The sequence below is a fragment of the Daphnia magna genome, linkage group LG5 (assembly GCF_020631705.1).
Source record: "Daphnia magna isolate NIES linkage group LG5, ASM2063170v1.1, whole genome shotgun sequence".
Classification (NCBI taxonomy): domain Eukaryota; kingdom Metazoa; phylum Arthropoda; class Branchiopoda; order Diplostraca; family Daphniidae; genus Daphnia; species Daphnia magna.
This window is the reverse complement of record NC_059186.1, coordinates 2988569-3013531: the sequence shown is the minus strand read 5'-3', so window position 1 is coordinate 3013531 and position 24963 is coordinate 2988569. Positions and strand designations below refer to the sequence as shown.

The 24963-nt window shown below is 40.4% G+C and overlaps 3 protein-coding genes and 1 long non-coding RNA gene across 10 annotated transcripts; 3 read left to right on the top strand and 1 right to left on the bottom strand.

Annotated features, from left to right (window-relative positions):
- Positions 1 to 1744: 1744 nt before the first annotated feature.
- Positions 1745 to 5649, top strand: LOC116922335. 4 transcript variants are annotated; one of them, XR_006647106.1, is made up of 6 exons: positions 1745 to 2878; positions 3193 to 3289; positions 3373 to 3449; positions 3803 to 3998; positions 4067 to 4275; positions 4374 to 5649. XR_006647106.1 is itself a non-coding variant. In XM_045174552.1 (6 exons), exons 4-6 carry the CDS (start codon positions 3828 to 3830, stop codon positions 5141 to 5143), a joined length of 1146 nt encoding a protein of 381 aa, XP_045030487.1. In that variant the 5' UTR covers positions 1992 to 2878; positions 3193 to 3289; positions 3373 to 3449; positions 3803 to 3827; the 3' UTR covers positions 5144 to 5649. The 4 variants fall into 4 exon arrangements, 2 of the variants coding, with proteins under 2 accessions (XP_045030487.1, XP_032784618.2); XR_006647107.1 differs by having other exon boundaries at positions 1773 to 2878; positions 3803 to 3994; positions 4358 to 5649; XM_045174552.1 differs by having other exon boundaries at positions 1992 to 2878; positions 3803 to 3994.
- Positions 5650 to 7191: 1542 nt separating this feature from the next.
- Positions 7192 to 9807, top strand: LOC116922365 (synaptobrevin-1). 2 transcript variants are annotated; one of them, XM_032928766.2, is made up of 6 exons: positions 7192 to 7353; positions 7684 to 7807; positions 7870 to 7948; positions 8137 to 8216; positions 8381 to 8432; positions 9196 to 9807. In XM_032928766.2, coding segments are annotated over exons 1-6 (402 nt in total). In that variant the 5' UTR covers positions 7192 to 7351; the 3' UTR covers positions 9261 to 9807. The 2 variants fall into 2 exon arrangements, with proteins under 2 accessions (XP_032784657.1, XP_045029335.1); XM_045173400.1 differs by lacking the exon at positions 9196 to 9807 and adding an exon at positions 8613 to 8670.
- LOC116922356 (28S ribosomal protein S10, mitochondrial) lies at positions 9120 to 11011 on the bottom strand. 2 transcript variants are annotated; one of them, XM_032928758.2, is made up of 6 exons: positions 10645 to 11011; positions 10431 to 10571; positions 10236 to 10372; positions 9976 to 10177; positions 9872 to 9910; positions 9120 to 9668 (listed from the first exon to the last, which is right to left on the bottom strand). In XM_032928758.2, the coding sequence occupies exons 1-6, from the start codon at positions 10663 to 10665 to the stop codon at positions 9597 to 9599; spliced, it is 612 nt and encodes a 203-aa protein (XP_032784649.1). In that variant the 5' UTR covers positions 10666 to 11011; the 3' UTR covers positions 9120 to 9596. The 2 variants fall into 2 exon arrangements, with proteins under 2 accessions (XP_032784649.1, XP_032784648.1); XM_032928757.2 differs by lacking the exon at positions 9120 to 9668 and having other exon boundaries at positions 9791 to 9910; positions 10645 to 10751; positions 10820 to 11001.
- A 1252-nt stretch (positions 11012 to 12263) lies between these two features.
- LOC116922381 lies at positions 12264 to 16621 on the top strand. 2 transcript variants are annotated; one of them, XR_006646619.1, is made up of 4 exons: positions 12264 to 14466; positions 14532 to 14727; positions 14794 to 14860; positions 16378 to 16621. It is a non-coding gene; the product is annotated as an uncharacterized LOC116922381 (long non-coding RNA). The 2 variants fall into 2 exon arrangements; XR_004393985.2 differs by lacking the exon at positions 16378 to 16621 and having other exon boundaries at positions 14794 to 14955.
- Positions 16622 to 24963: the final 8342 nt, after the last annotated feature.

Genomic DNA, 24963 nt, shown 5'->3' with positions numbered 1-24963 from the left:
CTGAACTGGCCGCTAGATGTCAGTATGAAAAGAACGTAAAATTCAGTTTGAGCGGAGCTATTTTTTTCCAGCAACTAAATTCAAAGTAAATCAAGTTGAGTGCCGCTCAAAATTTCGAGTTTTAACACTTAACACAAATTCGAGCGCGCTTACGGTAAGTCTGATACAGACCCTCCCCTGCCTCGGGAAACTTAAGTGGAAAGAAACGGAAAAATGAACAACACAACCATGCATTCTTTTGATATACAGTTTGCGTCATCTATGACGTTTCTGCAATTTGGAAATAGCTGTGTCAGCGCTTTGTATTTCTATCATGGTAGGCTACGAGATATTAATTTATCAAACACGACATACGGGTCCTCAACCATAATTGGCAGTACTACAAGAACGTAGTAGGTGCATAATGAATTTTAGAAATCGCCTGAAAAAAAAAAAAAAAAAAAGGCCGTCTGAGAAAACCTGGAATGGCCATCACCCATATACGGGTCTTCTCTCTACCACTTGCTATATTCAACAACGTGCACAGTTGTTAGTTCTTACTGACATTTTTTTCTACTGACCACCCTTGAAGGTTGCAAGAATGCTTATAGAGGTTTTTCCATTTGGTTCGTGTAAGTAGAGGGAAAAGTCCGTGCGGCTAGTCGACTAGTGCGCACCATGGCGGGGATAGCCGAAACTTGCTGCAGACTTTGCTTGATCCAACCAATAGACACCCTATTGTCTATTGGTCTATTGTCTATTGTCTATTGAATAGACAATAGGGTGTCTATTGGTTGGATCAAGCAAAGTCTGCAGCAAGTTTCGGCTATCCCCCGCCATGGTGCGCACTAGTCGACTAGCCGCACGGACTTTTCCCTCTACTTACACGAACCAAATGGAAAAACCTCTATTACAACCGACAGCTGAAGTGGAAAAACCGGGAACATTTTGTGATAAATCAAGAAGTTTCTGACAAAGGACATTGAGATAATGGCAACACGATCTCGAGAGAGTGAAAGTACTGAAACTATCTGAGGGGGTCACCTTTTGCGAGTTGAAGCAAACACTGACAGGCTGATAAGTATATGAGCATGCGATACTTCTACGTAACCATAGCAGAGTTTTCAGTTTAAACTGTTAAAAAGAACATCTCACAAGCTATAATCATAAATGAAACTATCGAAATGTAGGTCTAAAATAAAAGCAAGGGAAGAACAACCCTCGATTCCTGAATATGCTTCTTTAAAAGCATTTGGGGATTCGGTTTAGGAAGTGAGTTGCCCTTCTCTGACTATTTTAAAGGATGTTGTGATGTAGACCAGTAGGCCTATAGTAGATGACGAATGAATGCACTTCGTACCGCCAGGAAAACGTTAGAGAAGCAGAGTTATCCGCCCTGCCCCAACAAGGCAGTCGAATGATGGATCAACAACTTCAAAAGACCCCACAGTGGGGGAGGGGACTGTTTGTGTCAGGTTGTATACGCATGGCCTAGACAGGTTAACAAAAATGTCTTAACATTTTGATTTGCTTTTCGTGTCCCTCGTTTATGCGAGCTGGGCTATAGAAAGACAGCTTTTAGACGAGGCTCGAGTAAATGTGAGCCGCTTTTAGGGTGGGAAGTTCCATTATCCCTTAACCCCCTCCCCGATTTTCTGTGGTAGCGACATTTTTAAACAAATAACCCACAAAAAGATATTCAATTTTTCTACTGCCTGTGCTTTTGTAACTTTTCTTTAATTTTGTAAAAATGTCTTTTGTAGGGGTTTAAATAATTGGCGAGAACTTGGCTGTCGAAAAGAAGGAAGGCGCCAAATACGTTACGAACGAATTTGCATACGAGCGAAGCTAGCAAAATCGCCCTCTGGCTAAAAACTCAAAAAGAAAACATCAGAAACAAAAACAAAAGCCGACGCGTAGATTTGGCATGACGAATTCGATGTTTTTCGTGAACAGATCAATTCAAGGCCAATCGAAACTTGTCACACAAGCTAACGGTGCGTTCGCTTGTCTACAACGAAGCACATTCGACACGATAGCTACAAGTTAGAATCTGGCCAAATGTATTGCACTCACGCATTCGAAAAAAGCATTTTGAAGTGTTTGAATCGATGACTTTTAAAGTCATGCAAATTTGATTAAAAATTGCTCAACAAACCTAATTTACCCTGTTAACCATTTTCAATAGTTTTTTACGAACGAAAACTGTTAACCATAGATTATCTTTCTGAATAGGTCTATCACAAACCCCGCTCGATGTTCGTTACCCCTAACCGACGAAAACGCAACCCTAAAATGAACAGTGCGATCATAAAACCTAAGGGTTCTGCGTTGCGAACGAACGAATTTGTGCTGATGTCAACAGTGTAACGGAGTCTCCGAATCGACGCATCAAACTACCGACTTCATTATTTATTGCATTTGAGATTTATGCATTCTTGAAACATGAGTTGCAACGTTCAGGAGAATCATTTCACTAGAATGAATGTATATTCTTATTTCGCTTACCATGCAATGCTATAGCCTAATATAAAGTTCGCAAGACTGGCCAACTGATGAATCCCCTTAACTCATTTTACACCATCCGCCGTTATTTGAATATTGACTTGATTTATGCAAGAGTCATCTAAACCCCGAAAACAAGTTTCAAGCGAAACTCAATGACAATGTAAAATAGCAGTCTGCCAGTTGCCTTCTTAGAGTTATCACCTAAAATCCTGTGTTTCTCCCTTCTTCGCAAACACAGTTTTGACTTCCCTCATAGGTCTATAACAATTTGTTCCATTTTAAAAGCGTATTTTCTTCGTAGCTTCATCATTTTATCGTGCCCTACCGTTTATTTTATTCACCCTATTTTGATGATGCGCCTTCTTATTTTCTTCTTTCACGGCAACGTGCGGTAAGACCGATTCGTCTCTTTTCTTTCTCTCTTTTTCATTTGTTATTTCGCATTAATCTTGGCCTAGAACGAGAAAATATATTTCAACAATTGTGGGTTAAACACCTTATATTTTATTTTTATTTCAATTGCCTTCAATTGATAAAGTCGTCATTTATCCGAGAAGGAACAAATTCTTCTGCTTTTTAAAAAGCTTTTTAATGCTTTTTACTAATAGCTTAAGCCAATAAAAATGCACATGCCTATCTAATTGGAGTAGACTAATAGCGTATAGCTATTGAATACTTTATAAAGTATTTTTTTTACCTATATAGATGACCTGACGGAGAAAAGAAAAATTTCTCAGCAACATCAGCAAATTTTGTGGTTTTGTTTGAGTTGCGACGACGCCAAAGGATCTGAATTAAAAAGGTTATTTGGACCGCCGACCATATATTTATTGACAATTTATTGAATCCATTCTCTCAATCCGACTTAAATATCGCGAAAGCTAGTGCTCATCCAGTCGTGCAATAGCTTGGCAGCCTGCTTCTTATAGGCCTACTCTTAAAGGAATAGGTCCTATATTATTGTAAGTATTTTAACGTTGGTCTTTCATTTCAGTTTATCTTTCGTCGTTGAACCACAATTCTCAGAAGGCTTGTTCTTGTGTTTGTAAATTATTGTGATTGTTTCTAATATTTATATTGTAAAATTATACTGTAAAGTTTTATATTGTAAGAGTCTATTAGAGCAAACATATAATCTGATGACGAGTATAGCCGTACCACTCTCCCCTCCCACAAAAAAAAAATAGTGTTGTACTGTGTTAGTATATATCACCAAATAAGGGGTATCGCACTTTCTTGTATATTGACTTTCGTTCTCCGAATGAAATATGTCGGAAAAATGTAGCCTAATATCTTAAATTGATTTTCTCATTAGGCTATTTATTTTCGACAAGAGAGAAATGAGGGTAGCTGTTCTTCTTATAGCATTCGCCTCACTAGCTCTTTGTTCCTATTTTGTCGACGCTGGCTGGCCAATTGCAGAAAATGGAAAAGTTTGTCGATCACAATGTTTGAAAAACTTCAGATTGGACTACTTCACATGCGCTACTAACTTGTTTGAGCCGTGGTAGGTTTGAATGGGATGATTCCTTCGACAATTAGTTACATTAACCTAACAAGATGTTTTTTTCTCAATTAGGAACAATAAAGAAAAATGTAATCCAGCACGAGTTATAGGGAATGGAAAATCCGTGTTAACGAAAACCCAACTAGAATTCTGCATGAGCGAGTGTAACACACAAGGATACTCTTACACCTGGTGCTGGACGCACACGAGCTGGGACTATTGCGAACCAAGTTCGACTAGGGTTCGGCAACATATAACCAGATGGGGTGAATATTGCACAGGTAATTTTAAACATAGACTATTATATACATTCACAGAGAATTTGTATTAAGACGGAATGGAATAATCAATTTTTACAACAAGCGACTTTTCATTTGAGGACCTTGCACTAAAGATGGGACGGACTTCTATTGGTGCAGGCGTGGATCGGCTTACAACTCAATTGATACTTGGGATTATTGCTCACCAGAAGTAGGTATAACGCGATACGAGTTCAAATGCAAGCCGGGACATCCGTGTGCCAAGCATGGGGGAAAAGAGTACTACTGGTGTTATGTCGAATCCAATCATTTGAAATGGGATTGGGATTACTGTAGTCCGCCTTACGATTTGTATGAATTCATGGATGATTATACTTTGAATTTTGTGGGCAATTTCAACGTGCCAGACGACCAAGACCTGCAACAGCGTTGTCAAATCCGGAACAAACGCTCTTCGGGAGATTGGACTAGCTATCCTTTTCTTTACCGTATTTTAGCAGGCGGAAGAATTTTACCTCAGGAACGGGACGTCAACGAAGGAACTGGTCTTGATGGGATAGTCAGTAGATCGCTACGTAATAATCGGGAAAGACCAACTATTAACCAGCGACTCCAAATTCCCATACATGTGGCTCGGAACCCAAATGACACTCCGTGGATATCAACATCCGCCAATTTTGAACTGCAGGATTGTACAATTCGAAGGAATGTTGAAAGACGATACAGGTCTAATACTAGAGATTCCCACGAACTCTATTTGGTTACTATAGATGTCCGTTACCTTACTGTTGGTAATCAAGGACGCCTCAATCAACGTACTGTTGTGAACTTGGATGACTATCGTGTCAGGAATGCACTGCTCTCGTCTAACATAGCCTACAGGCACTGAATTATGCGCGTAGTTGGAACGAGGTGTTGATCTATTGGGCAATACCTTGCCAGGCAATCGTTAACAGCAGAAGATACTATTTCAATCCATACACAAATCGAGTGGAGGCCATAGAGATTTTAAATCCCAATTACTGCAGAGAAGGGTGCAAAGAGCAAAGACCGAAAGATGAAGATTTTTCCGATGAGGATCGTTCATATGGCGGTGGATACCCCAATTACTTATGAATTATGATTTTGCTGTGGACGAAGGGAATTTGTGTCATTATGTAACTAACAATGAGATGCAATCGATTTACTGATGCAGTAGAAAGAGACTTAGTCGAAATAAGCTCGGAAAAAAGTGTTCCTTTAAAACAGCAAACCCCATGTCGCTTACATAAAATTATATTTTGGTGCATAGAAAAACATACTTTTTTCCGTTAAATAAATAAAATAATCAAATACGAAATTGTAATGAAATTTTCGTAGTTGTCTAAAAGATGTTATTACAATTTTCAAATGGAATTTAGCCTAGTAGCCTCCGCATTAATATATGGCTACAGCGTGGGTCTCTACGGTCTTTTCGCTCCTTTCGCCAAGACAACGGACACGAATTGTCTCCATCGTAATGTCTTTATTCAATCGAGCAACATAGCAGTCACTGAATTTGAAGGTATATTTCAGTCTGGCTGGCCTTATCGTCACTGTCGGATCAAAAATTTTTCTGAGGCGCTACCTGAAATAGATGCCATACGGCATTTAAACGTTGTATGGAATTCCATCTGGAAAAGCATAAGGCGATGTTACAAATAGGTCTACACTGGCTAGCCATGAAGCAAAATGACTGTATTTCAAAAATCCAATAGAAACTGAACAAAATTGCTTGTTTTAGTATTGATTGAGTGCTGCAAGAGAGGTTAATCCAAGTTAATCCCTCGGTCATGCGTGAAAATGATATGCGGAAACCTCAAGATTAAAAATTCATGGTCTTTGAAAAATAGAAAAAAAAGCACATGTATGTGTTAAGGGTTTATGTCACCACATGATATTCGAGGAAGATTTTTGTAAGCAGGCCGATCGGCTACACGGCTAATAGGGAAAGACACATTTTTTTTTCATTTAATAAATTTTATACTGCCAGTCAATATGCGAGAAAAGTCTACTCCCGCCCCGTAGCATTGAGTGAGTCATCTCCGAGTATTCCATAGGTCTACTGAAAATTAAAAAACGCTTCCCCGTAAAAGTCTTGGATAACGGAAATTCGTCTGCTAAAATTCAAGAGCGGGCATTAGATGTTAGATGGCACTCGCAAAAGTGTCATGGCGCACTTAACATAAAGGTGTCGTATCTCTTTTTCTCTGGGACTAGTCTCCTGTTTTTCAATTATTTCTAACTACAATAACAATTCGTCTTCAGAAAATCAGCTTGTATAATATCATGAAAACTATAACATTAAATTTGATGTACGAGCATCGAAAAAATGGAAGGAACGCAAACGGATGTTTTATCATACGAATTTCTTTTTTAAATATTACGATAATTTGTTTTTCTCATCCAGTGCGGGGAGTAACGACACGGTAACGACTGGCAACTAGGTCTGGCCTTGTTACATAGTGGCTGCCACGTCTCGTGTTGTGGGTCTGTGCAGACTTTTGTAGGCCAGTTTCATAATCCGTTCTATCGGCTTAGAGATATGACATAGCTCAACTATAACATTAAGCCAGAAAACCTGTTTCTCTCCCATGAACCCAAACTGTCGCCTACTTTCCTCTCCTCGCTTTTATTTGTTCTAAAGAACTTTGTGTTTCCTGTCATCTAGCGGAGAAAGTGGATTATATCAGCTATGCATTAAAGTATTAAATAACAAGCAGACGAGAGAAAACAGCTAAGAGCATTAAAGTGAAATTCAAAAAATTACGCCATACCGGTAGGCAGATAAATTCGGTTACGAAATCAAATAAGCCTCGCATAGAAGTATAAATAGTTATTTAAAGTTGTCGTCGGGAACCTGTTTCTGATCTATTCCGCAAGCGTCGCTGAAGTGCCTTCTGCCTGCGAAAGCCGTATGACTCACTTCAGGGGCTAGAATTTTTTTCGGGTTGCAGGCCTCCTATATCAAGTAAGCCATACTGAGAATGACGTCAAAAAAGCGTCCATACTGCTAAATGAGAGACGTTAGGAGTTCCTCCATTGTACTGTCAAACCTGCAAGCGTATTCGGAATCATAATGTAAGCAAGGAACTATTGTTTTAAACATTTTATAATATTCAACTAATCGCTGTTTTGGTCAGTGTATACGTAAAAATATTCAAATTAGGGTGAAATTTAGTGGCTTATTTTGAAAAGGCTATGGGCGAAACTTTAGGGCGAGTTCTGTCAGGGTTTTGCAGTTGGTCCGTAGAATACTATATGATGGCTATTTTATTCATTTAATAGTCCGAATTTGAGTTTCCTCGAGAATTTGGCGTTAATATCTATTTCATTGTTGGCATACAAATATGAGGTTGATATATTTAAAGATGGAACAACTAGATGTCTAACTATGTGCTGTATTTTAAGGTCTGCCGCACCTGGATCAGAAGTTGGACCTGATGGTCAGCCTCCAGTTGTTGGAGGAAATAGAAACCCGCAACAGATGGCTGCCCAAAAAAGATTGCAGCAAACCCAAGCCCAAGTGGATGAGGTCAGCCCATATTTGCACCACTTAGTGGTACCAGCTAACAGTTGATCCTTTGATCTTCATAGGTTGTTGGAATTATGCGAGTCAATGTTGAGAAAGTATTGGAGAGAGATCAAAAACTTTCAGAACTTGATGATAGAGCAGGTAATATAACTTTTTCCAAAATTTCATCTTTTGGGGTTTGGTTTTTATCATTCCAATGTTCCTCATTTTCTCTTATTCTGGTGTGATGTATTTTTTTTTCCAGCCTTGCTTCCCACACCAAGAAATTTTTAAACGTTATATTTGTTGTCCAAATGGACAAAGATAATTAAAAATAATTATTTTTATAGATGCTTTGCAACAAGGAGCTTCACAGTTTGAACAGCAAGCTGGAAAATTGAAAAGGAAATTCTGGTGGAAAAATTTGAAGGTATGGGTTAAGTTTGATTGTCTAGGCTTTATTTACCATTCTTGCTTGCCATTTAAAATTGAATCATGAATAATGAGAATTCCGAGCGCTCTTCAAAACGAAAAAAACAGCATGCAAAAGTGTGGTCTAAAATAATTCTGGATAATTTTGAATATTTTTTTTAGATGATGATTGTGATGGGCGTCATTGGGCTGATAATCCTCATCATTATAATAGGTATGCATTAATTTGGAATTTCTTTCTAAAAATTTACTTCAAAGTATGTCGTGGCTTCTCTAATCGAATGTTCGTTAATGGTTTTTTAAAGCAATAATCTAATTAATTTACTTGTACGCGTCTATTTTTTGGCTGCTGGTGGACTCCCATCATCTTTAACACATATTTCGTTATGTTTAGTGAACTTTATGTAAAATTCATAAGACTCCGGTACAGAACATTCCTCTTAATTTTCCTTCAAAATTTCACCTTGGGTAAAATGGGCTGTGACAGAATTATATCATCAACTATGTTCTGGCTTTCAAGGCATTTAATTCAGTAGGGTTTGAAAATAGTAATGACTAGATGCCTCCCTTATTGTCCCTTTTGGAACCTTTAATGAATAAAGGTGTCTGGCTAGGAGACCTTTTAAGTGGTTGTCAACCTTTTGTTGTGCATCCGTAGAACGATCGTCCTCTCGTTTTGTTGGGTGAGTGATGTGTTAGTATAGTGTACGTTGCGACATTGGTTGTCGACATTACGGCAAATCTTTCTTACGCTAGCATCATTTAGTGTTTCGGTCAGATTTTGTTCTGAATGGTTTATTGGTTTATTTTTCTTCATGCCTTGATTCCCCGTTTCGCATTCTATTGCTTAAGATTTTTAAATTTCAATTAAAGCTGTTTGTTCCTGAATTTCGTTTATTTACCCTTTCTGCGATGCTAGTTTCATGCTTTAGTTCTCTTTGTTTTCTGTCTTAATTTATTATTATTTTTTAATTTAGTATGGGCTACTTCAGGTTCTAGTAGTAGCAGCAGCATCACAGAGCCGACGACAAACTCACCTTAATTTGGCGACGTTTCTTGTTTGAATTTACGCATCCATTATCTTTTCGTTAATTGAGTTGTACTTGTTCCTTTTGTTAATTACGTGGTTATTAGTCCACACGGGTTTGCGTTGGGAAACAGTAATATACATGACCTATGTACATCATGTTGTATAAGCTTTCTGCCAAGAGTTGCGTTTACCTTCAACATCAGAAGTTCAAGATCTATGGGCAGGAGGTTTCCGTGAACGGAAACAACGAACTATTCTTGTCTTCTTTGAGCAACATATGAACCCTTCGCTGTTCGATATTCTTACTGCTTATCTTCGTGTAATCCGATAGCTTCGATTTGGCAATTACTACTGTATTATATGTAATCCATCATTCTTTTTTTGGCATTGGACCCAATTCTTGTCCCCTGTTAACTGCACCTATTTAAGGGAAGTTTGCACCAGGTTAATTACAATCTTTTACCGTAGACATTTTTTTCCAAAGCATTCTTAACTGTACGTGAGTGTATAGATTATTGTCTAATTTCTTTTATTATTACACATGTCGTTTATGTGTTTATTTCAATCCTTCAAAAATTATTTAAATTTTACTACAATATCTATTGAAGAGACAATCTTCTAACTGAGTCGTTCAGTGATGGCGGAAGATTCACTACGGATTTCTAGAGAAAAAACAGTAACGCAAATGAAAATGCAGCATTATCAAACACGAGGAACTAAACCTTACCTTAGTGACCTTAACAGCAACACCTTCCGGAACATTACGCTGAATATATTCCAAGAAAGTTTTAAGCGTGGATTCTGTTAACCTTTCATAAGTCATGTGGCGGAAGTAAGTTCGAATTTCGTATTGCACTCTGTGCTTCTTATAAATATGAATTGACTTAAGAAGAGTTAATCGATTGTGGTGTGCCTTTGGTGGAGCCCAACTGTAATTGAACAGGGTTAGAAAGCAGTGAGATAAATGACAAAATTGCAAGATTTTACCATTTTCCTATAGTTATTCCCAATTGCTTTGCAGCATAAGAGGTAAACCACTCATAGCTTAGAAGGACAGCTGGTTCACCACTACGTATCTCAATCTCTACACTCTTGTAAAGAGTATCCTTTTTGTCACTGCATTTCTAAAAATATGCCTGTTAGTCTAAACTAGCAACATCAACAACAAAATGTTTCATTCACCTCCAGGCTTAGACCTTGTGGTGTGCCAGACATTCTTGTTGAGCTGAAGTTGTTAACTCCAACAAACTGCAAATGACGGTTTGCAATTGTTCCTAGAATTCCATTTTCTTGGAATCTAATACACAGAGGTTTGCTGAAGGCCTGAATTATAAAACAAATTAGACAAATGAGAAAAAAATATCCACAGAAAACATCATAATGTGGTATTTATTACGCGTAGACAACGGGGGAGCATTTCTGAATTACTCTAAAGAAGCAGCACTAGTTTGTCTTATCTTGAATGTGCAAATTCGTTTAGACAAATGTTGTTTAAGGCACCGACTGAGAAGAAAACGAGAAGAAAGACAATTCCCGATTTCCAATGAAAATTTAAACGTTAAACTAAAGACCTCAGCAAGCTACGAGTTCACTTGGCCGCCACACCGTCGTGTTCGACCACACCGTCATGAGGCGCGTTTTGGCGTCTACCTGGTTGAGTTGAACTCAACCATAAGGTTGATACCAAAATGGATTTTAGATCAACTCGGTTGGTCGAAGTCGGACTAACCAAGTTTACATTTTACGGAACGCCAAATTACCCCCTAAAATTTCAGCACCTTGGCTAGGGCCATTTATTTTTTTTCGCAGAAAATAATCACCATCCACCAACGCCATCTAGCGGCCACAATACGCACCTTTTTGAAATCCCACCCACCGAAGGATGAGCTGAATCACTATCGATCTCTACAACCATTTCCAACAATTAATATCGATTTTATCGTGCCAGTGCAGATACAGGTGAATGTCTCAGTGATAATAAATTAGTTTTTGTTTTCTAAACGTTTATCAATGACTGGTTTTCAATACTGTTTATCTCGCTTGTTGCAATAACATACCAGTTTATGGCGCCGTTGAAATGGACGCCGCTGTCTGGAGTGTTGCGTTGTAAGTCACGTTTCTCTCTTGTATTGTTTTTTCTTTTTCTTTTTTGTATGCGCACACGTGCATTCAACGTATAAAACCTAATGTTATGAGTATGCCTGTGATGTCCGATGATTGTACTCATGTATATTTTTGTGTCATTTAGAATCTAGTCGATTGAAACCACATTAAGTGTCCTAAGTGTCGCATATTCACTCCGGTTAGTGCCGGGCAAATCTCTGTGAATGAGGATCTCCAAACCGATCACGATTTGATGGCCCTACTTCTCCAAACAAAAACATTTATTATCACAGAGACATTCACCTTTATCTGCCACTCGCACGATAAAAACGATATTAATTGTTGGAAATGGTTATAGGAATCGATAGTGATTCAGCTCCTCCTTCGGTGGGTGGGATTTCAAAAAGGTGCGTATCGTGGCCGCTAGATGGCGTTGGTGGATGGTGATTATTTTCTGCGAAAAAAAAAAATAAATGGCCCTAGCCGAGGTGCTGAAATTTTAGGGGGTAATTTGGCGTTCCGTAACATTTCAGTTGACACCAAAATGAAAGTTGAGCCGAAGTCACGCCCACTAGGGCTCGGCCCCGGTTCTCGAAAACCCGGGTTACCCGCGGATCGTCACCAAAATTGTCGCCCATGGGCGAGACGGGTAGCCTATTTGCCAAAGTGGGTAGGCTGGGCGGATTTGATGGGCAAACCGGGTATACCCACCGCCATCTTGGAAAATGGCGGCTTGCAAAGCCCCAAGTTAAATTAAAAGGGAGGGTTGCAAAAAGAAATTTTTTGCGGCGGGAAATTCAAAGGGCGTCACTTGATTTCAGGGGAAAACTCGGGTAATCGGGTAGGAAATCGGGGATAACCGGGTTTTGAACCCGGGTAATGGAAACGGTTTTCGAAATTGTGTTACCCACATGGTACCCGGGTAGGTAATGGGCACAAAGTCTTAGGAACCGTTACCCACCGGATCCAATTTTTTTGCCGAGAAGACCTACCCATTCACCCAAATACCTACCCATTGGACACGGGGCCGAGCCCTAACGCCCACCACTTCATTATTCGGCGAAAACCACAATTTTCATAAAATGTGGCAGTGGTGTCCCCTCTCCCCTTCTCTCTATCTTAGGTTGTCTGCTATGTGCTGTCAATATTTATTAATTTTATAATTTATACTCTGTCGATTCTCAGGCGCGTTTTGGCGTCTACCTGGTTGATCAGGAATGAGGTTGAGTTGCGATCAACCGCATTTTTGTGTCAACCTGGTTGAACTGAACCAATGTTTTGGCGACAACTGATATTTCCCCCCTTGGTTGAGGTTCAACTTCAACCGCCAGTCTATATGGCCGAGTTCTACCATGGTCCTAGAGCATGGTAGAACCAGAACCGAAGCAGACGACCCAACCCCTTTTTCTTTGCCGAATACAATTGTTATATGGCAACAAAGCATTCACGAATAATTTCAAAAAACTAGCAGACGTTATTATTATTATTTTTTCATTTTCCCTAGTCCACATTTTTTCTTGAAGACTGGCGGAAAAAAATAGAAGGGGTAAAATTAGAAACAAGAAAATAAAATAATTAACAAAACTTTCGAACCTGATGCAGTAATCAGTTGGGCACACTGAATCGAGAATCGATAGCGTATAAATTATAAAAATAATAAATATTGACAGCACATAGTAGACAACCTAAGATAGAGAGAAGGGGAGAGGGGACACCGCTGCCACATTTTATGAAAATTGTGGTTTTGCCGAATAATGAAGTGGTGGGCGTGACTAGGGATCGGCCCCGACCCTAATCGGGGTGCATTTTGCCCATCGGGCTTCGAAATTCGGGGCCCAGGGCGGGGCGTTCAGGGCTCAGGGTGAAAATTTTTGAACCCCGATCTCAATCGGGGTTTTATCAGGGTGCCTAATCGGTGCTGCAACCCCGATTGCAATCAATCGATCGAGTCGAAATCGATTATTATGATGAAAATAGGGGAGTTCAACCCGGTTTCCCCGATGAAAACCCGACCCAAATTCGTAGTTTAAATTCAGGCGCCATTTTTGCAAATGGCGTCGGGCAAGCGGGTTAACCTCCATTTTCGCCCCGCCCCGCCCTGGCTGACGAAATTGAGCCCCGATTCAGCCCCGATTGTCTTTTCCCGGGGTTGGGCGGTTAACCCGATTATGTCTAATCGGGGCCGATCCCTAGGTGTGACTTCGGCTCAACTTTCATTTTGGTGTCAACTGAAATGTAAACTTGGTTAGTCCGACTTCGACCAACCGAGTTGATCTAAAATCCATTTTGGTGTCAACCTTATGGTTGAGTTCAACTCAACCAGGTAGACGCCAAAACGCGCCTTCGATTCAGTGTGCCCAACTGATTACTGCATAAGGTTCGAAAGTTTTGTTAATTCTTTTATTTTCTTGTTCCTAATTTTACCCCTTCTATTTTTTTCCGCCAGTCTTCAAGAAAAATTGTGGACAAGGGAAAATGAAAAAAAAAATAATAATAATGACGTCTGCTAGTTTTTTTTTATTATTCGTGAATGCTTTGTTGCCATATAACAATTGTATTCGGCAAAGAAAAAGGGGTTGGGTCGTCTGCTTCGGTTCTGGTTCTACCGTGCTCTAGGACCATGGTAGAACTCGGCCATATAGACTGGCGGTTGAAGTTGAACCTCAACCAAGGGGGGAAATATCAGTTGTCGCCAAAACATTGGTTCAGTTCAACCAGGTTGACACAAAAATGCGGTTGATCGCAACTCAACCTCATTCCTGATCAACCAGGTAGACGCCAAAACGCGCCTATGGTTGGTTTTGCAGAACTTTTTGCAAGGCTACACAGCGGCTACTACCATAACGACTTGCGCCATCTCTCCTCCCAATTTCAAACGTTTTTTTGTTTTGAAGTTTTGTTTGGGTAGCTTGACAAGCCAGTGTGGCTGTGGCTACTGGCTAGCCCGTGAAATTTGTGTTTTTGAAATGATAACGAGGCAGGTAAAGGTGTTTTAATCAACAGAACCCCATTAAGTTTTAACTACGGGAATTTTGGATGTCGAAGGGAAAAAGTCTCAAGAACTGCTACTTCGAAGTCAGGTATCAATAACGTTTTGGCCGACATAAGAAGAAAGGTATTTGCTTCCAGTGTATGTGAAACATATATATATATTTTTTTCATATTCCTTCTATTTTTCAGCTTTTTAACTCTTGGAGGGATGGTAGTACACAGGCCTTCCTGTTCTACACCAAACCTACTCGAAAAAGACAAGCAAACAATTTCTGGTTTATTGGGCCAGATGCTGAAAAGTTTTGAGACAGTTCTGACGGGAATGATGGAAATGGTGGTGGTCTCCAGAATAATATCGAGAGTCTATTCAACAGCTGAAAATCCAGTAAGTGTATTTATGTGTTTCATTTTTATTCACACTCTAAATTTTTCATTTGATTACAATCCCCAGAGGCAATCCATGATAAAAAAAGTATGGAAGTGACCGATGAGAGTCTCATCACGATATAATAGGAAAGGTACAGTATCCTGCACAAAAATCCGAACACCGATTTAATTTTTGAAAGCCACCTATTGGCGGGGTAGTGGGATTTTTGTTTGTTTTTCTTTAAGGGGGAGGGTAGACGGATGGACACGACAGGGAAGGGTTGGGTAAGTCTAGACATTTAAAAAAGTGCCTTAAGGTATTACGCTTTAAGGCAAGCTACAGGTCGGGACATTTTTGCAACCCCCAGGGCGGTGTGTTTTTTAAAACGACAGTTGGAAATTTAGGGCTTGGGCTTGGTAATGTTGCTTACCAAAACAATTTAGCTTATGTTCCAGCTGCCTGTAAATATTTACATCGTTGTCAATGGCGTGGGTGTAGCCTTTCTGAATGTGATGCTGGAGATCGGTGTTCGATTCCAGATGAGGTGATGTGTTATTATGAATAACTCACGAGAAATTTTCGTTCATATATAAAACAAATTTTCATCGAGCAATATGTGCTTTTTTTGTTTATTAAATAATTTTAAAAATAATAATCCCCTTCGTTCTAAAGAAATTAATATTCCCAGCAAATTCGAATGAAGAATATTATAACGATACAGTGCCGGTCCACTTATACGACCGCCTACTCATACGACCAACCCGGTTATACGACCACCCTTCTGCTTGCACCACTTTTTGGCGCGAACAGCCCCTGTTCAAACTTTTATGCCGCTAAATGTACCGACAGTTGCATTATTTTAATCCCTTTTCGAGGTCTATTTTTTAAAATGACTATTGACTTTCATTAAGGTGAGAGGGCTGGACTTTTTTGAACAAAACTGCATTACGTCAGCCAGTGTTCTGTTGTAAGTGGATCAGAACGCATCGCTATTGTACTTGGGAAGAATGGGAAAAGTAAAAGAAAATGGATATCCGCGTAACAAGACTCTTAATGCTAGGCGTATTTTTTCTAGTCTTGTTTCTATTTTATTTGAGCCTACATTTATTATATTTCATACGCTTTTGTACTGAGACAAGCCAAACGATATCGCATCATATCAAATTAAAATCAGTCGTCACCTGCTAATCACTACTATAGCGTCCGACCAGTCATGCGACCATCCGGTTATACGACCGCTGCACCAAGTGGTCGTATAAGTGGACCGGCACTGTACCAACTATTTCGCAATTCCTTATTGGGAATCGAACACTGATCTACGGCGTCGCAATCAGAGGCTCTACACATATGCCATCGGTATTGACATAATTGTGCACAGGCAGCTATCTAGTTTAATTGGGTAAGGAGTATTACACAGCCTAAGTCCAACATTTCCAACTGTCGTTTAAAAAAAACACACCACCCTGGGGTTGCAAAAATGTCCCGACCTGTAGCTTGCCTTAAAGCGTAATACCTTAAGGCACTTTTTTAAATGTCTAGACTTACCCAACCCTTCCCTGTCGTGTCCATCCGTCTACCCTCCCCCTTAAAGAAAAACAAACAAAAATCCCACTACCCCGCCAATAGGTGGCTTTCAAAAATTAAATCGGTGTTCGGATTTTTGTGCAGGATACTGTACCAACATGGTCTCCGTGGTGGACTCCGACCCTTCGGTGGGATCGCGTGCCAAGTTTTGCCCTACTTGACGAGTGTCGCCGCCGAACGGTCGGTGCCGCCGAATGGTCGGTGTCGCCGCCGAACGGTCGGTGCCGCCGAATGGTCGGTGTCGCCGCCGAACGGTATTCGGTTGTCACAATATTCAAAAATATTTTGTGTATTTATGAATAATACATATTTTTGCACATGTGCCTTTACTCAGAGACGTTCAATTGCGTTGTCGTGTGTTGTGTATGTGTATTGTGTGACCCTATCGCATAGATTGTTATTGATGGTGTTGTTTTTGTTATAGTTGCTTGCTTTTGCTTTTTTTTTTGCCACCAAAGAAAAAATTAGCTTCCCCACACTAAAATGCCGCCGCCAGAACTCCATTACCAACTAGGATAGAGCTAAAGAGCTAATTCAAGCCCAATTATTGAAGAAACTTTGAATACCAGAGAGCTTCTACTCAGTACCCCCTAACGTACAAAGAAAAAAATGGTATGATCAATTGCCTTGCTGTACTTTTATTACTCACTGAAATAAAGTAGCTTTTTCTAAATAATCAGATGCATAATTAATTTATTTCGAACCAAAATGCGTTTTGTCTGGATGTAAAATCCAGAAGGTTGCGAGTTGCTATTTCTTTTTCTTTCATTTAGATTTCCCACCAAAAAAAGATGGCCACCAACTGCTGGAAGCTGATTGGGTGCCATGTAATTCGATAATTTTATGCTAAAAACATGGAATACAATTGAATTGAATGCATTATTAGATGCACTGATCAACACAGATTCTGAAAATCATGATCGTTGTGGGAAATAGTTCAGATAAATGCCCAAACGAGCTTACCAAAATTTCGTTGTTGTGACACACTTCCCCCTCCCCCAAAATTTTAAGTAAAATTTAAAAAATTAATTGCGACGCTATTACAGATCTAAAACCAATAAATCTTATATAAATGAAAAGATCTTGATGAGATCTTTCGAATTCTATAAAATTTAAGAAAAAAAATCAGAAAACAAAAAAGTTTTGAACAAGATCACACTTTTTCGTTTTTTCGAGTCACCGCAGTACCCGTCCTAAGCAAGAAAACGAAAAAGTAGCTAACTTTGTTTGAAATTTTTGGTTCTTTTTTTTTTTAAATTTAACAGAACTCGATAGGGATCGTCAACAGCTATTTATTTTCATGAAACTTATTAGTTTTAGTTGTATAATTTTGTCGCAATGGATTTTTTCTATTCTTTCACAATTCATTAACGCAATGCCCCAAAAATCTGCTTAGATTTATACTTATAGATACATAATAATAATTTCATTAAATATAAAGCAATAGTAAATTTTGCATAAATAAGCAGAGAAAAGAACCCCAGAAAGTATTACAGTTCAACAATTGTATTGTGCTTTCTCATCATATACACATCATCAAGCAGGCTTTTGTTGCTCGGACTATTCCTCGTCAGCTGACGAGCCTAACTAATTTTCATCCTCATCTGAAGAACTGGAGGAGCTATAGATATGATCTTCGTCTTCTAAATTTTTAAAGTAAAAGAGAGATTTGTTAATGTTTTCCTTTAAATAAGCCGACTCACGCGAAAAAAGCAAGTAGATCCTGCAGTTAAGTCAATAGTGCCCTTGTGTTCACAGTTCGCACAATGAGAGGGTACAGTCAATGGAACTGGAACGGCTATAAGAGGAAGAAAAATAAAATATTATCTTTCATTACATATATTTACTTGTATATGATTCATTTAACTACCTTTTTCTTCAACAGGTCCAGCTGAATTAACACATTCGGACGGTAGAAGAGGCCTGGACGAGAGCTTTTCAAAAAGCTCTCGGTAATGAAAAGGTCTTTTCGAATGGAAAACCCAGTCACATTCCGGACACAGAATGTTGCGGCAAGTGTTGCATCGCACAGCAAGATTGGTAATTGATATATGACAAGAACTGCATATTTCTGATTTGGAGAGTGCTAAATTACGAATAAAAGCTTTCAGGTACGTGGCTCTGTTGGCGTCCCATCCAGCATCAACATTTTCTCTTCTCTTCGACCAACTTTGATCAGATGGCACTATCTCTTTATGTGATTGAGTTTCAAAATAAGTGTTTTCGATGTGTGCTTCTTCCTGAATTTTTTCAACTCGCAATCTTAGTATGCCCTGAGGTTCTAGAATGAAAACATTTTTGTGTACGAAGGAAACATAAGCTTTGCATTAATGCACTTACCTCTTGCTTCCTTAGATGTTTTTATCCCATGTTCTTCATTATTACAATCAACATAGTTGGTATTTTCAGGATCTGAAATACAGTACAGTGAGTTTCAAGTTGCGTTTTTAAATACTTTTGTACCTTGGTTTTGGTTCGTGGTTTTTTTTTTCACTTTCTTTGGCTTTGGTTTACTGGGCAATTTTCTTGAACAACCTGGTTGGGGGAACCATCTGTCCTTTTTAAACAGACCATATTGAAAAGTATTTAAATCTAATTAAGAACTCTAATACCTGCGATTCAATACCTTTGTAAATTAACTTAGGCAGGTTCTACCACTAGTTTATTTGAAACTGAGTTTTGACACAAGAAATGGCGTCTGCCTTTACACAGGGAAAAATTCTAACAAAGGCTATTGCCGATATCGGCCACCAAGAAGGCTCTGCTTGGCAGCGCCCCTGGCGGCCTACACGTTTACAATTATAACATAAATTATAAATCAAAAACAGTAGGCCGTCTGACGGGCCTTCCAAACTTGGATACTCTTTCTTCTTGTGGAATTTTACAATCCGCAACATCCTCCCCGCCGGAATCGCCAGCGTTCTCGCGCGATTCCAAATTCTTCTTACGGAGCGGATTCTTCTTTTTTGTAGACGTAGTCTTCTCCACTGTGCCGATTCCGGTATCGTCGACGGGCGTGTCGATATCGGCTTGAACTTCTAATGGATAGACAGTCTGGATGCTCCTGGTGGTTTCCTTACCCGAACGTAGTCGTAAAACAACCGCTCGCACCTTGGCGTCGGTTCCAGGTATCACTCCTGTAACAATAGCTGTCGGCCACGAAACACGTTTGATGTTAGGTTCTTTTAGCAGGACGATTTCGCCAACACGCGGAATTCTGGTGCCCTTTCCCTTGCGACAGTGAAATCGCTTAAGATCAGACAGGTATGACTCTTGCCACAGCCTCCACCATGTTAAGGCGTGTTCGCTCCTCTGCTTGTCCAGCTCGATGAGGTCATTACGGCTCATCTTCGTTGAGTCGGGTGACTCTGATGTAGCTCCAGGTTGTCTTCCGGTCAGCAACTTTTGTGGAGACAAAACTTCGTATGAATGTGCGTCGCCAGAAACATAAGTTAGGGGCCGTGAATTCACGATAGCTTCAATTTCCACCAGTATGGTGTGAAGTTGGTCGAAACTAACCTTCATTTTCCCCAGCACCTTTCTTAGCGGTTCTTTAACGGAGCGGACCATCCTCTCCCAAAACCCACCCCACCATGGAGCTAGGCTAGGAGAAAACTTCCATTCTATACCCTTACTTGAGAGCCAGTTGGCTAGGGTAGGATCTTCCGTCACTAGTTTTGCGGCACAAGTAAACGTTGACGCGTTGTCACTGTAGATAATTTTACAATCTTCTCGGCGTGACATCATTCTTCTTAACGCGTACATAAAGGTTTGTGTTGTCAGATCAGTCACAAGCTCCAAATGCACAGCCCTTGTGACTGCACAAGTAAACAAGCACGCATGCACTTTCTTTTCACCAACACGAGTTTTCTCGATATCGTTCCCATCACTGTCCTTTTCAATAAGAATCACTTCTTCTAGCACATACATTGGGCCGAAGTAGTCGATCCCGATCACTTCAAATGGCTGCGCTTTCTTGGTTCGATCCAATGGCATTGCAGCAGTTTCTTCATTAAAGGGACGCGATTGAACTCGTTGGCACTTTACACACTTTTTTATGACACTTTTAATCCGTTGGCGTGCACGAATGATCCAAAAACGATTTCGTAAGAACGTCAGAGTGTTTTGGACACCAGCATGCTTCCGTTTAACATGATGATAGTAAATCATCATGTCGACAATCCTGTCGTTTGATGGAAGAAGGATGGGTGGATCGATGAGCAGTTCTTTTAGGGCCGGGCCTATTCTTCCAGTCACTCGGATGAGTTGCTCCTTTGCATCCCAAATGGGCCTGAGTGTATCAATACCGTGAAGCAGTTTACCATGTGGTTTTCCCTTTTGCAAGGACTCGTAGGTTTCTGCAAATGCCCTTTTTTGAATGAGTTTTAAGATGAAGTTCTCGGCGACGGCGATTTCGTGAACAGAGAGACAGGAAACTTCCACTCCCCTGATCATTTCAGTTGCTTTGCCGGGTTACTCCTTCCTAAAAATCCTAAACATCCAGGCGATTGTACGTAAAACTCTCAGATAACTGCTTGCTCTTGATACGAGTACGTCAAACCAATCCGAAGTACTATTAGCTGCAAGGATTTGCAGTTTCTGCTTCAATTTTGCTTCGATCTCCATCAATTGCATTACTTCTGATGTCGGCATATCTTGTTTCGGCCATTCCGTCTTTTCCAGTTTCAGCCAGGAGGGACCTCCCCACCAGGAAGAAGCCGCAACTAACTTCTTTGCTGTCAAGCTTCTTGATGCGTGGTCTGCTGGGTTGTCTTTCCCCGGACAATGTTTCCAGTGATCTGGCCCAAACCTCTTCTGGATGGCTTCAACTCTGTTTCTGACGAACATCTTCCAACGGTTTGCTTCTCCGCGAATCCATCCAAGGGTTGCCATTGAGTCAGTCCATAAATGCACTTCCCAATTTACTTTGTCAACTGCATTGACGATTCTTTCAGCTAGAACACTGCCGAGTTCGGCACTAAGTAACTCTAACCGTGGTAGAGATACCTCGTTCTTCGGGAGTGGTGCTGCTCTGGTTTTGCAGCAAATTAGCCGAATGAAATCTGGATGTCTTGATTTCACGTAAGCAACAGCTCCATACGCTTTGGTTGAAGCGTCACAAAAAACATGCAGTTCTTGCGTGTGTTTGCTAGGTGCCATAGAAATCATTCTTGGCACTTGAATCTTGTCAATGTATTTTAAATCTTCAACAATTGTCCTGAAACGGCTTTCCGTTTCTTCGGGCACCTTCTCGTCCCATCCAATCTTGAATTCCCACAATTCTTGAAAAAGAAGCTTAAATTGGAGCGTTACAGGTCCAATTAATCCAAGTGGATCGAACAATTTTGTTGAAATTTTTGCAAAAGCTCGTTTAGTTAACATTTGAACTTTTGCTGCTGCGTCTACGATAACATCTGCCTTGAAATAAAAGCAATCCGTGCTAGTATTCCATCTAACTCCAAGCACTTTTTGTGGGTCTAAATTAAGACATGAGTGTGACTTGTCTGAGTCATTGGTTAGGCCTTGTTTTTGTAGATATCTACGCAGTTGTTGGTTGTTTGTCACCCATTTTCTTAAGTCCATGTTTGCGTCAGCAAAAAGTTTCAGCACGATTCCGATTACGGCCATTGCTTCTTCTATTGTAGATGCATTCGACAAGTAGTCATCTACATATAGGTGGCGTAGAATTTGTTTGCTGATTTCTGCTAAGTCACCTTCATAGGACTCCAAATGTTTCTTCAGGACGGTCCTGAGCACTGCCGGGCTGCATGTGAGTCCAAATGGAAGCCTGTTCCATTTATAAAGTTGCAGTGATCCTGGGACGTTTTCATCCTCTAGAAAAAACCTTAACGCTTCCGCGTCTTCTTTAAGCAGTTTCACCATTAGAAACGCTTGTCTAATGTCAGCTGTCCAGGCAATGGGGTTGAGCCTAAACTGTAACATGATGTCAAGAATGTCTGGGTTCAGATTGGGTCCTTCTTCTAGGCAATCATTGGCGCTGAAACCCGTTTTCGGTTTTGCTGAACCATTGAAAACTGGCCTTACTCTGCTGGTGGTTTTGTCTTTTCTGACAACCGGATGATGGGGCAGAACCGTGTAGATACCGTCGAATGACGTATCCGCCTTGGAAATGAACCTAAGTTCCTTTAATTTGCTGAACTCGGCTTCGTATGAAGTCTTCATCTCCTGGTCTCTGTCCAATCTTCTTATCAGTGCCTTTGCCTGACCTTCTGCCATGGCTTCATTCTTGCTGAGGTATTTTTTGTTCCCATTCCATGGGAGCGGTGCTACATAATGTCCATCATCATCTTGAGTGATGGACTCTGCATAGGTCTTCCACTGTACTGAAAGTGGCACCTTTTCCAGTGGATCTAGACTCTCTAGTTTCCACCATCTGGCAAAATCGATTTCTTCTTTTTTCGGGTCAGTTTCTTCATGTAAATCTTTGGGTGTTCCTAGTTTAGCTTTTAAGAGAAAGCTGATAGCCGTTGTAGACGATAACGCCACCTTCTCATCTTGCCCTAGTAGTAGCCATCCCAATTTACTTTCTATCGCTCGAATACCTGTATTCGACACGATCTGTTTTGAGCCGAGAACCTTCCAGACTTGATTCGCTCCGATCAAGACGTCTATTTGGCAGGGTCCTGCTTTTCCGCTCAGTATTCTGTCGTCGGCTAGTTGGTATCCTTGTCTCCAAAGTTCGCTGACGAATTCTGTCTTACTTGACCCAGCAATTTTCCCGATTTCGGGTTGCTCTATTGCTTCAAGTTCAATATCTTCCGCCTGTGGGATTGTTCCGCGAAGTCGTAGCTTTCTTACGCTTCTTTCTTTTTCTGGATGGATGTGTCCCACTGCTTGCAGCTTCAGATTGATTTTTCCGACTTCTTGTAGCCCTAAAGTCTGTGCCAATTCACTTCTAACAAGGGTTGCATTCGATCCTTGATCGATATAGGCGATAGCTTTATGCCACCCTTTTGGGCCCTCCACTACCACTGTTGCCGTTTGGACGTATACGCCACCAAATAGGCGTGCTTCGATTGAGAGAGGAGCGCCATCTGCTACTTTTAACATTGGAGACGCTGCCACAGTTGCTGTCACCGATTTCGGTTTAACTGCCTTGTTGCAGATAGACGTGTGGTGACCCATTCCGCACTTGTAGCATTTTCTTGTACTCCAACACTCTCTCACCTGATGATTTTGTCCCAGGCACTTCCAACACCTTTTTTCTTTTTTGATTAGCTCCAGTTTCTTCTCTAGGGTGATATCACATTTAGCCGGTGAATGTTTATCATTGCAGAATAAACATCTTCTTTTGACCGTAGTGTTCTGTTTCCTGTCTTTATATTCTGTAGCAGTGCCTGTAACTGCTAGTTCAGCTGCCGTAGGTGTGGTGGCAAATGTTACTTTTTGCGTTTTTTCGCTTGCGTCTGGTCTAGTTTTCTTCTTCTCTTGCTTCTCGGTTGAGTAAGCATACTCCCAATCAGCAGCTATTGAGTCGATGAAGGTAAAGAAATCTGCTAATGTCTTGTTGAACTGCCTGGTTTTGCCATGCCATCGAGATTTTAGTTCAATTGGCAGTTTTCTGGTCAAGATTTCCATAATTGCTTCATTCTGAGCTGTTTGTTGGTCTAAACTGCCGAGGTTTAAAGCATGGCCCATTGCCTTGTCATGTAGTTTCCGTAGTCCTTTAAAGTCTTCTTGATGTTCTACTCTTGGAAGTTCTGTGATGGCAATAAAATGGTCTGCTTTTACCGATCTCGGCTTGTTGTATTTCCCAGTTAAAATATCTATTGCTTTGATATAATTGTTGTCTGTCAGATCCAAGTACGATATGGCACCAGCTGCGTCCTCCGTTAAATGCAACTTCAGTCTGCTGAATTTCTCGATGGGTCTCATTGACGGATTCTCGTGGATCAGTGTGCGAAAAATTGCCCACCAATCCTCCCATTTGATAAGATCTCCATCAAACTTGGTGATTTCTATCCGTGGTAACAGATGTGAAATGTTCCACGGAGTTGAAGGTACTTGCAATTGTATCGCATTCATCGGTGGAGTTATTGTGCTTGGAGGTGTATTGTTTCCACTTGGAGCTGCTACTTGAAGTATGGGGCTTGCCATACTTGTTGTTGCTACTGGTTTCTTTTTCTTCCAGTCGATGGTAATTTTGTGGAAACGGTCGACGAACTCTTCATGCTGCACCAGGTACTTCTGTTGAACTTCGGGGGCTTGTTCCAACATAGGGATGATTGTTTCGTAATTTCTGATTAGTCGTTTCATCCTGTCATCGGCCAGCTCAAACGAAGTTTCAGCTTCCTGCAATCTGCTTTCATTAGCTGCGGTTTCATAATTCTTCAAGTCTTTATGAAGTTCTTTCTCCAAAACTTCTATGGTCACCGCCAACGTTGCTTGATTCAATCTCTTGGCAGCCATTTTTGTTGTGGAGTTCTACTGGTGATCTGAAAAGGTTGTCTAAATAACATTTATAGTGGGATATCCCAAGGCAATATTGTGTCTGAGAAAGCAACACAAAAACGAGTTTAAGAAGAAACAAAAGACTGTATTTTTGCGAAATCGCACACCTTTTTATTAACTTGAAACTAAATTAAACTTCTTGGGGATTTCCTTTTGACGCACCCTCTTTTTAGAATTCGGACTCCAACACCTGAAGAA

Bases quoted from the DNA above. Each gene is read 5' to 3' on its own strand.
- LOC116922335 (XM_045174552.1), top strand. From the start codon at position 3,828: ATGAGGGTAGCTGTTCTTCTTATAGCATTCGCCTCACTAGCTCTTTGT. The intron at 3,995-4,066 runs GTAGGTTTGAAT...TTTCTCAATTAG, and splicing joins ACTAACTTGTTTGAGCCGTG to GAACAATAAAGAAAAATGTA. The intron at 4,276-4,373 runs GTAATTTTAAAC...TTTTCATTTGAG, and splicing joins ATGGGGTGAATATTGCACAG to GACCTTGCACTAAAGATGGG.
- LOC116922365 (XM_032928766.2), top strand. The intron at 8,217-8,380 runs GTATGGGTTAAG...TATTTTTTTTAG, and splicing joins TCTGGTGGAAAAATTTGAAG to ATGATGATTGTGATGGGCGT. The intron at 8,433-9,195 runs GTATGCATTAAT...TTTTTAATTTAG, and splicing joins AATCCTCATCATTATAATAG to TATGGGCTACTTCAGGTTCT.
- LOC116922356 (XM_032928758.2), bottom strand. From the start codon at position 10,665: ATGCTCCCCCGTTGTCTACGC. The intron at 10,572-10,644 runs GTAATAAATACC...TTTATAATTCAG, and splicing joins TGCTCCCCCGTTGTCTACGC to GCCTTCAGCAAACCTCTGTG. The intron at 10,178-10,235 runs GTAAAATCTTGC...GTTCAATTACAG, and splicing joins GGAATAACTATAGGAAAATG to TTGGGCTCCACCAAAGGCAC.